The sequence below is a fragment of the Thermobia domestica genome, chromosome 5 (assembly GCF_964235325.1).
Source record: "Thermobia domestica chromosome 5, izTheDome1.hap1.1, whole genome shotgun sequence".
Lineage (NCBI taxonomy): Eukaryota > Metazoa > Arthropoda > Insecta > Zygentoma > Lepismatidae > Thermobia > Thermobia domestica.
The window spans coordinates 291,392,821-291,404,896 of record NC_137458.1 but is presented as its reverse complement, the minus strand read 5'-3'; the positions used below and the strand labels follow the sequence as shown (position 1 = coordinate 291,404,896).

General features: G+C 35.7%; 1 protein-coding gene across 7 annotated transcripts in view; it reads right to left on the bottom strand.

The window, feature by feature from the left end:
• The window catches only part of LOC145686687 (uncharacterized), a 313,040-nt gene that overhangs the window by 116,472 nt on the left and 184,492 nt on the right, over positions 1-12,076 (bottom strand). For 6 of the 7 annotated variants that reach the window (XM_081760226.1, XM_081760225.1, XM_081760228.1 and 3 more), the window contains 2 exons: positions 11,171-11,341; positions 2,379-2,502 (listed from right to left, as the gene is read on the bottom strand). In XM_081760226.1, the coding sequence (XP_081616352.1) occupies positions 2,379-2,502; positions 11,171-11,341 (295 nt within the window). The remainder of the gene's footprint in view (positions 1-2,378; positions 2,503-11,170; positions 11,342-12,076) is intronic. The other variant, XM_081760227.1, reaches the window with a different exon arrangement.

The following is a 12,076-nucleotide window of genomic DNA, read 5'->3' as shown; positions in this document are numbered from 1 at the left end:
TCAATTTTAACTAATTCGTATTTTTTTCCCCTCGAAATTAAAAATATTCCGGGGGATTTTTTTCAAGAACACATTAATACAACGCTTCTAACCCCTTCTCTTGCCTCCTGCCCACCAACTGCGTTCAGATTTATAATATGCGTCGAAACTCGTATGCCATAAAAAAAAATCTATTACTTTTACCAGCGTTAGTCACAGTATGTACGCTTGTAAGGAAAGGCAAGTGCTAAAAACAGGCACCAACAAATGCTAGGTCAATAGAAACTAGCTTTGCATTACTGTTATAGCAACGAATTATATTTAATATGTCTTGTAAGCAATGACTTCTTCGGATGAATTTAAGAAGTAGAGTGTCACTCCAGTAACAACGACCAACAAGCCAATAATATATGGTTCTAAAAAAAACCGAATCACACCTTCCTGGTCCCGGTGGCAAGAGTAAAATGAACCTCTTGTCATATGTCATATTCATAAATAATAATATTTTTTAAAAAATTATTTTAATTGCTATCAGGAAATTACAGACACAGAGTCCAATTATAATTTCCAAAAGGTAATAATATATGAATTAACAATACAAGAAAAGCATGCATTAAAAAAAAAAAAAAAAAAAAAAAAAAAAAAAGATCGTAAAGTATAATAATATAAAGATACATTGAGTAAAATATACAGAATAGAGATAATTAGAATAAAAAATACAACTATAATAATAAATCATACACAGAAGACATTAAAATAAAATAAAAAACGAACCAAAACAAAACAATACATGCAAAAGAGAATACAATTTATAATAAGTCATAGGTAATGAATTGCCTCTGAACAGAAAGAAAATCAGCAAATCAGTAAAAATATCAATAATATGTGAGCAATTGTTAGCACTTAGCAAGCATTTTAATAATAATAATAATAATAATAATAATAATAATAATAATAATAATAATAATCATCCTCCTCCTTCTTCTTCTTCTTCTTCTTACCGTTTTCGAAATCTCAAGTAATTTTCTTGGTGTGAGTGTGTGACGGTGATATTCAAAACAAAAATTCATCAATTCACACTTGCGCATTTCCCCATAGCAAACCTAACATTACAAAGTAACTTTTGCACCTTTTGATGGAGCAAAGTCATTTATTTATTTATTTATTTACTTCACATGATGTACTATTAATATAACTTTAAAAAAAAAAAAAGTAGAAATCACCACTGCTTTATTTTTAAGACGAGCATTTCTGTCACGCAAGTATCACAATCAACAGCAGATTTTTACCTAGTCCTCGACTTCCGAAGTACTTTGTACTACAGATTGTTATGAAGTTTCACAATAAGATAGATTTTATATCATATCGAAGTACATAAAACATTTTACAAATCAGATTTTATATCATATGGAATTACAAAAACATTTTACAGATCACTAAATTTATCTACACGTAAATAGGTACATTACATGCGGCATTTCCATTTAGAGAAAAATAATTCGAGTTGGGTATTTCAAGTAATGTAGTGCAACTACAAGCTGCGAAGCTAATGAAAAACGACGTAAAAATGTTTTATATCTAACATATGAGGTGTGTTCAAAAACCGAAAAACAATCCAAAAGTTGTTTTACGGCGTGTTCCAGACATACACTGAGCGAAGTAGTTCAGTGTTAGAGCGTTGCCTTCGCATTCGGGAGGTCGTGGGTTAGATTCCTGGGGTTTTTCATGGTTTTTCTCAGTACTACCAAATATATGCCGGGATGGTACCTACTGAACTGGTCCTGGCCGATACCTTTCCAAATCATTTCCATTGTTATTATTGTTGTTAGATATCCAGTATAAAATGGCTTCTGAGATGTATCTGGTGATTGTTAAATAAATAAATAAATAAATAAATAAATACGGTATGTTCCAAAACTGAAGACATTAAAAGTAGGTTCTGAACTAAGTGATATTGATAAACGTTAACGCCAGAAAGACTAAGTTATGCTGGCAATACAAAATACGGATTTTGAAGGAATAAAATAACATAACACTTCATCAAAACGAAGACATCGAGATAAAATGTCGTCATAATGAAATTCAAGGAATAATATCTTTCTTGTATGTGCACCAGAAATTCATAGACAAATCACTGCTGTATGTTAACGTGATGCGAAATTGTGGATTACCTCCGCTACGTTGTGCGGACTTAAACTGAACAATTAGACGTGATGGCTCATCCACTGTTAAGGCCAAACACTGCGTCCCATGATTTTCGCTTGTTTCTTCATCGTCAACGACGACAAACCAGATGGAACAAAATATCAAGACGCAAAAATAAATGAAATAACAAATGCAACAAAGAAGACACTAATATATTCATATAAAGAGAAACAGATAAAAACAAATATACATACCACGGTTCTCAACACCCACAAATGTCGGATTACCAGGAGGATTATCGATGTTCTTTGGTTTCTGTCCATATGCTTTCTGAAATAATAAACGAAATGCAGTCGAGGCTTTCTCCTCCTCTTTTCTCTGAAACAACAGACCAAACGAAGATGAAACTAACATTAATATGCTCAACTATATTTAGTGAAATGTTACGGCACTGTATTTTATAAATGGAATTTAAACAAATTTCCACTTAATATTTAAACCTGAATCATAAAACCTTGCTATTGCATTCAAATTATAGACTACCAAGTAAAATGTACGAACACGTAAAATGTTCACTGAAGTGACATCATAACATTTCCCGACCAAATTATGTTCCTAGACATCCTTGTTTTCAAAATTTGTTAAATATTATTAACTAAAATTTTACATTTTAATTTCTGAAGTGCGGTGCAAGCTTTCGAATCTTTGTTTACACTACATATGACAGTCATACATATATATGCACCCTAAACCTCAGTGCTTTCTTCTTTGTGTATACATATATATGAACAAAAAATGAGACAGTTAACTTGGTTTAATCACTGCTTGCCATTAAGTCCATGCATTTTCTTTTATTGTTTAAGGTAGGAATAATTCAAGATTCTCGGATTTCAGATGACGTAAAGATGTTTGTGAGTTACTTCTCATGTGTGTGTGGTAATCGTGTTACTTCACGTGACACGAGACTAATTTTGATTGGCTCAGACTGGTTCCTTCATAGTTAAACTGGTGCTTGAATACCAACACTGTGGATTGTTCCATTTCATAAATATTTAAATTTCTTATAACAAGTATGTTTCAATTGCTAAAGTAAACAATTCATAATTGAATAACGCAGTGACTAGAATTTTTTATTGTAATTTCATACTTCAGTACAATTAACATGAATTAATATTGTATTCGCAATTACAGAGTTTACCTTTTGTGTGTTATTTTCTGTTTTTACTAATAAACTGAAATAAATACCACTAGAAACAACAATCATTTTTATGTATTCCGTGTCTTTCTGCATTATATGTATATATATATATATATATAAATGAATGAATGTATGTGTGGGGTATGTGTATGTTCCAGCGTAACTTTGGAACGCCTGGAGCAATTTTAACCACATTTAATATACATGTTAGTTATAGTCTGGAAAAGAATAATGTCACGATAAGACCCTAGCACACGTAGGCGGTAGGGGGAGGGAGAAGACATATAAAAATGATCGATGTTAGTGTTAATCCATAGTTCTCGGGGTCTCTAAGTTAACTGGTGTTAGTTTCGGTGCCTTTTAAGTCTAAGGTCAGCTCCAAGTTGAGGTAAGACTCCCCGTAGCACTTCTACAGTGAGGGGAAGGGACATATAAAATGATCGAAAACAATTGATATTAGTTTCGAATTCATAGTTTTCAGGGTTGCTTGGATAAACAGTCACATTCCCGATACCTTTTAAGTCCGATTTAAGCCCTCATTAGCACCCAGGCGAGGGGAAGGAAATGAAATGGTGACATTTAAAATAACGTAAACAATCGATATTAGTGTCAAATCACTAGTTTTCAGCTTGGCTAAGTTAATTTGTGGCAGTTCTAATGCTGTTTAAGTCCAAGTTCTGGCCCCAGTATGGAGGATAGACCCCCTGAGCACTCCTAGGAAAAAATGGGAAGGGCAGTCATAAAACTGATAAGAAACGACCGATAACAGGGTCGAATCCATAGTTTTTGAATCCCTAAAATGAATAGTGACGCTCCAAATGCCGTTGAAGTCCAAGTTCATCTCCATCTGCAGAGGGTGGGGTGGAGGAGGTGAAAAAAAATGCCAAAAATGACTGAGATTTGTGTCAAATTCATAGTTTTAAAGGCCGGGAAAACCTCTGACCCGTTTGATATAACTTTTGGAAGGTAGGTAGTACCCACTTCAAGCTTTTTTTTTTTTTTTAATGAAAATTTGATTAAAGAGTAGGGTATTTTAATATTTATATTTATACTACCTTCTGTATTTTTGTCATTATATGTTCAGTGAAATAAATATTCTAAGGAGGAAGGAGATTCAAATATGTCTCATAAACCTATTCGCTCTGCGCGAAGAACAAGCATTTCAGCTAGTATAGATAGAGAGATATAGATACAGGGTGTTTCAAAAGTCCCTTACCACCCCTTTTAAAATTCGTACGGATATATTTATATTGAACTTGATATAGGAAATATACAGTAGGGCTAGGACAAACCTTTTGGATGATGGTTCACGGACGGCCACCATCTTGGATTTCATTTTCTTATTTCAAACGACAGGTGGGTTATGCCATACACGACCTTAGGCTAGAATTTAATCAGGATGTCAAATCTGGAATCAAATTTCATGCATCTTTATTTGGTGAAAGGCTATTGCTAACTGAAAGTTACGTTTACCTCTTTCTTGCAGGTGTTGAGAAATGCCCTTAACAACTAAGGAACGAATCCAGATCATCAAACTGTGGAGCGGGAGAAGTGATTTCAATCAGCGTCATCCACAACATCGCCTTGCATCAAATGTTGCAGTGGCACGATTATTAACCAAATTTGAGAAGACAGGCACGATCACGGATGGACCGCGTAGTGGACGACGCAACAGTTACGGCAGTGCTGTCTCCTTCTCGATGTCACCACAGCGGAGCAGGTCGTCTCTCCATGCAATGTGATGTGAATCCCAGTTCAGTGTACAGGGTGCTACAAAGGCGCAAGTGGCATTCGTATAAGGTGCAAATGCTGCAATTCCTATACGAGGACCCAGATCACCGCGTGCAGTTTTGCGAGTGGACAATCGAGCAATTACGGCTAAATCCAAACTCCGCGATGGAGATAGCTATTCCGAAGAAGCCTACTTCTTCGTAAATGGGAAGGTAAATAGGTAGAACATGTGCTATTGGTCACCTGAGAACCCCACAGAGCCAGATCCCTCCAAAATGATCGATGCAAAGAAGGTTATGGTGTGGGCGGGTATATGAGGTCCACGAATTATCGGTCCTTTTCTCATTCATGAAGGTTTAACTGCGGAACGATACTGGAGACGTTACAGGATCAGATATTGCCAGGTCTGCTATCGGAAGATGGTACATTTCTGTTTTTTTTTTTCTTTCTTTCAAAAAGTACGCCTCCCCACTTTGGTATCCGGGACATGGATTGGTTGCCGTGGGCCAGTTGAATGGTCTGCCCGTTCACCAGACCTCATTCCAATGGACTTTACCTTTGGGGACACATTAAAGTATGGTGTATGGTGTGAAAATTCGTGATCATCATCATCTTGGGCAACGTATCATGACTGCCTGTGAGCAAATTTCCCCTGCTACCCTGCTCAATGTTCATAATAATTGGGAGAGGCACTGTCCAGCGTGGAGCACATGTGGAGTACACTGTGTAACAGGTAAACATTAATTGTTGTTGAACATAACTTCCCACCAAATAAAGATACATGAAATCAGATTTCACATCCTGAGCAAATTCTAGCCTAAGGACATGTATCACATGACCCACTTATCGTCTGAAAGAAACAACTGAAATTAAAGATGGTGGCCGTCCGCGAATCATCATCTAAAAGGTTTGTCCTTAACCCTATTGTATATTTCCTACATCAAGTTCAATATAAATACATCCGTACGGATTTTAAAAGGAGTGATAAGGAAATTCTGAAACACTGTATATCACAGCCTTTTACTAACCTCTTCATCTTAACTTGCAATTTTTCTGTTTTGAAACATTTCATCAACTGTAGCCTTCTTCGCACCTTCCCTCTCTTTCCCCTCTAGAAAGCTGATACAGTTCCTTTTCAATCAATGTCCCAACCAATTAATCTTGCTATTTTCGATTACACCTAAAATTGTTTTTTCCTTTCCCATTATTTCCAACACAATGTCATTCGTTTTCCGCTGGACCCAGCTGATTCCTTCCGTTCTTCTTCCACAGACATTTTGTAGGTAGCTGGGTAGGTAAGTAAGTAGGTATATATTAGGTATGTAAGTTTTTTTCCTAATCGAATGACCGAACAAAAATGGAGTTACCAACACTTTTATTTTCTTGGTACCATCCAGCTTTTTGTTTGCTAATTCCCAGCGTTTACTTACATGTTGATTCATCAACATTTAGAATTTGAGACAACTGTTTAAGCGTCTGAGATGAATCTTCTTCCAGTAGTGCCTCTAGGTCTCCATCTTCAAACTTTTTCGACTGACCACGACGCACTTTGTCGCTCAAGCCAAAATCAATGTTCTGGAATCATCGAATCCACTCTCTACGCGTTGTTTCCGATAGAGCATGCTCTCCACACGCGTCCACTAGCAAACGATGGCTTTCTGCAGCAGATTTCTTAACCCATTTGTTCCTAGTGCCCTATCACTAGGACGCTAATGTTTCCGAACACCATGTTAACATAGTATAAGATTGTATACACGAGCCGGTAGTTTTAAGATAAAAAGGAATTGTTTTATAATTTTGACCTGCCAACATTTAAGTCTAGCGCGTGTGTTTTGTCTCGAAGGATCGTGAAGCTGGCATTGAGAATTGGTCAACATATCGCGTCCAAAAATGTAAAATTTTAAATAAAAATGCAAGTTATAAATTGTTTAGATTGGTATTGTTTGTTTTTCTAAGACATCAATCTATTCTTACATACAAGTTGTTTACTGCGCAATAATTTCTTGTTTACTAGGCATGCTTAAAAACATTAATGTACTACATATAGGACGCTATGAAAATATGCTACTTTTGACCAATTTTGCTGGTGTTCTTTATGCAAGACGCTAGGCAGGTATAGTGTTGTGAAATTTGTATAGTTTCGAATAGCTTCTACAACTTGGTCCACAGTCAGTGATACTAGGGGCGAACCCATCCCCTATATTGCGTACTGCCCCTACAGAAGAAAATTTGATACCTGCACAAATTTTTATAAGCCCCTCCTAACTATTTGGGTTGGCTACAGGCCTGTCTAAAACTAAATTATCAACAACTAGGAATCTTTTAATTTACGAAGTTTGTGTAATGTCTTTCAATAAGTTATGTTCCGATCTGATATTTAGCAATCTCCGCAAGTTTTCGTACAGCAACGCAACGCAAAGAAACGCGAAATCCAATTATAATTATTATGCCGTTTGCCACAACTAATACGCAAGAGAAAACAGCGAACTATCATTTTTATTATTAACTTCTTTACAAGTCTCTCCAGTTTGGCTGAACTGAAAAAATGGGATGTAAACAGAACAGGCACAATTAGGAAGAATAGGCTGCTCAAAGCTCTAATAGAATGCAATGAAACTATGAAACCTAGAGGGTCGCTTGACAGTTGCTACGGCCAAAGAACAGAAATTACAGTATGTAAATGGAATGACAGTAGTGTAGTTGATAGCTTCTAATTCTGTAGGGGTGGAACTAGTCTCAAAAGCTAAACGTTGGTCTTACTCTTAAAAGAAAGCAGTGTAGATAGAAAAAATGAAATGAAATGAAATCTTTGTCCCAGGTTTATGCCGGTTAGGCTAAAGGAGACGGTGATGATGAGAAATGAATGAAATGGTGGAATGAAGAAAGTAGGAGGAAACGGGAGAACCCCGAAAAAACACAAGAGCAGGATGTTTGCCCACCATAAAGTTTACACGGAGCGAGCTGGGATCGAACCAGGGACCCCAAGCACCGGAGGTGAACGCTCTACCACTGAGCCACCGCGCAACCCGAAGTGCAGATAGACCAACTATTTACGGTAAAATTGTACAATCAAAACATGGGAAGAGTCGATCGGCTGAACTAAAATGTAAGTCACTACAGAACGTCAATATGAGGCAAAAAGTAGTTGAGTTGTCTTATTATGCATATGGTTGATTTAGCACTTCAAAATGCATGACTGTTACAGAAGATAATCTCAGAACAAAAACTGGATCTCCTAAGTATAAGAAGAAAACTTGCTACAAAGGTACGGAAAAGAAACTCGAAAGGGCCATAAAGGCCATCCCTCTTCATTTCTAGCGCAAAACTCAAGACATGACGGGTAACAAGAAAAGCAGAATCGATGTTGTAACTATCATATGAAAACTGAAAGATGTGTAAATTGCGATGTTGGTGTTCATGTCAAATGTTTTATTGATTTCCACACGAAAAACTGAAATTTAAAAACGTTTTATATGAGAATATCTAAATCTTAAGCTTTATGAATATGTTATTTTGAATGGAGTGATTATCAGTGCAATAAATGCAAAAGGAACCTTGTTTGTATTACTTTCGTGTTTTTATTGTATATAGCTTTCGAAACATACCTTATTTTCCTACCGTCCTATATGTAGGTCGCCCTCTAACTCCACTTCCACCAAACAAAATTTTCAAATAATCTTGAAATTCGTTTGAATGTAATCACTGTATCCCAGAAACATGAAAATTATCAAAATCTGTGACAAAAAAAGACCTTCGGCATAAAGGGTTAAAATGGAAGCAGAAGAGTAGCGGTTCCCACAAATGTTGTTTCTTAGATAGAAAACCCGCCATGTTTAAGACACTGAAACCAATGTTCTTTTCATTTCAATCGAAGGTCAAATAATGCTTTGATAACCCAAGGATAGCACTTCCAAATAGATATCCTGTCACAGTAGGCTGTGCTGCAGTAGCACAACTGCTGCCCTCTGTTCATCAGCAGCAAGAATTAATTCGAGCACCCAAAAATACAATCATAATATTACATTATTGATATACAGTTTTAATAGTTGCTTTTTATATAATTTCACATTTATAATATGTAACAATAAGATATTGTTATAATTTACCGTTTCATTTTAAAATTCTAATTCTAATTGTTCTTATTAATATATACAGGGTGTTTCAAAACAACACCGAAAACGTTTGGGAGGTGATTCCTGACACCAAGATAAGACAAAAAATGTATAGACCAACCTGGGTGCACAAATGCTTCATTTCGGAATTATAGGCTGCCGAAAGCATGAAAAAAGGAACTTTAAAGGTCCATAGCTCCAAAACTATGGGACCTACGGGAGTCAGGTCAAGACTTTATTTAGGAACTAGTATGTGCCCTATCCAAAAATCTATACTTCAGAATCCTAAGGTACTCACACAGAGGGAATTTGGATATTAGCATATAATTTGAAGTACTCACAAACTACCTCTATAAAAATTGTTGCGAAATTACAGTAGGATTCTGAAACATGGATATTTGGATAGGGCACATACTAGTTCCTAAATAAAGTCTTGACCCGACTCCGGTAGGATCCATAGTATTGGAGCTATGAACCTTTAAAATTCATTTTTTTCATGTTTTCGGCAACCTATCACTCCGAAAGGAAGCTTTTGTGCACCCAGGTTTGTCTATACTTTTTGCCTTATCTTGGTGTCAGGAATCACCTCCTAAACGTTGTCGGTGTTGTTTTGAAACACCCTGTATATCATTACTACTATCATTTTTCTCTTTTCTTCTTCTTATAGCCAAATAGCAGTTAAATTTAACGTTTCCTCTCCATTCTGTGTTCTATAATGTAATTTTTTTTATCCCTGAATTTTTATTCTTCAATTCGTTCTAAAAACCTATCCTATAATTCACGAATTTGAAGTCCATTTGTCCAATTCATTAATCTCTTTTTTCTCTCTTAATCTTTCGCTAGTCACTCCTGTTTCTTATTAATGATCTATTCTCGTTTTCTAAACCTTGTACCCCTTCCCAATCTATGTCGTTCTGTTTCTTTCATATGTTTATAAATTGCGTTATTCTCTCTTTTAACTCTCACGTCAGCCTTATGTTGTTTAACTCTTTCTTTATGTTTTTTTTTTCCCTGTTTCTCCTATATATATCATATTACATTTCTTACATTTCACTTCATACACTAGTCCATAATCTTCTTTTATGTCCTTCTTCTCATTCCTCATGTTCTTAATCACTTCTAGGATTCTACTTCCTCCTTTCCTGTATGTGTTCACACCTCCTTTTCTTAATAAGTTCATTAGGATCTCTGTCTTTTCTCCAATGCTCTCTATCCTATGCCATTTTCTCTTCTCTGCCTTCGACTCTTTTCTCTTTGTCAATTTTTAATTTTAATAAAAAAGTACATACTCTGTCAGAAAAATATTAATTATTTAAGTAATAATTCCAGACTCAAGATGGATGAAGTTATTTACAATGTTTTTCATGCATCTACTATTCAATCACCAAATTGCATTTTGGATAGTACATGCCGTCACTACTACTATTTTATCTCTTGTTTTTTCCCTCCATTTTCTAAAATCACTCTTGAGGTTGGTGCTCATGTAATTTTTAACGATTCATAGATTAAAGAAGTTTCCTCTAATAAAGGTAAAGATAATATTATCTAGATATTTATTTAGAAAGTACAACAGAGTACGAATCGTCTCTTAGCATGTTTCTCTTCAATTCCACTGCATCTCGATTTTGCAGGAAGCCCCGCGTAACGTAGTTACTAACTCTCTTGCCTTTGGTGCGAGCGGTCCCAGGCTTGATACCCGGTGGAGACACTTAGTCGAAGAAATGTAACAGCTTTTTTAGGCCAGCAATCTTGAGCGAGGTTCTTTCTTGGGTTATCCTTATTCAAACAGGCAAATTCCGGGATGGTCCCTAACATAAAAGTTCGAGGCCGCTTCCTTCCTTTCCCATTATTTTATACTTCCCCCCTTTCTCATATGGTGTGCTCGCTGAGGGACGTCATCCCTCGTACATGACAGGCTTAAGGTCATAGACCTAATGACTAATGCTTAGAAATGTGTATAAAGAAAACATAAAAATCGATCTTGGAGGACAAAAATCAATATTACCTTCTGTGCATTAAATGTATCTACATTCAGTCCCTTCTCCTCTGGTGACAGATTTTGCCACATCTGGTTTACTTTCTTAATAGTATCATTTTCTCCTAATCCTGGAAATTGTTGCTGAACTAGCTTCCATAGGCTGCTATAAATGATATGTCCGCTAGGAGCCGATTCTTTCTACATTAAATAAGAAACAGAACGATAGTATTGTAATGGAGAAAAAAATCTGTATAAAACCAGAATTTGAAAAATAAGTCGAAAATACTCTCAGAAAACAGCAACAGCGTGTCTACTAAAATTCTAAAATGAAATTTCATGATTTTCGTGACCTTTTTAGTAAACCATAAAATTTGTAACATTCTCAAGAGCGAATCTGAGTGCGAATTAGGCCAAATTTTCACGCATGCGATAAAATTGTGCTTTGCTAGGTCTAAAGCCAACCATAGATATTTTTAGTGGTGAATTTTGACGTTTTATAGAACAAAATTTTCCGGTCTGTACTTATATTTATGCAAATAAAAAAAAACCGTGACCCAAAAGCTAAATTTCATGACTTTTTTTTTTTTTTTTTTTTTTTTACTTTCATGACCGTTTTCTGATTTTGTGACTTTTATGACTTTCGTGACGGATAGACACCCTGACAGGGTGTCTACTAAAATTCCAAAATGAAATTTCGTGACCTTTTCTTTACCAAACCGTAAAATTTCGTAACATTAGCAAGAGGAAATTTGGACGCGAATCAAGCTGAACTTTCATGCATGCAATAGAAGCGTGCTTTGCTAGCAATTTGGTACCATTAAAGCCGACCATAGACATTTTTGGTGGTGAATTTTGATGTTTTATGGAACAACATTTTCCAGTCTGTACTTACATTTGTACAGATTAAAAAGGGGAAAAAAACGTGACTCAAAA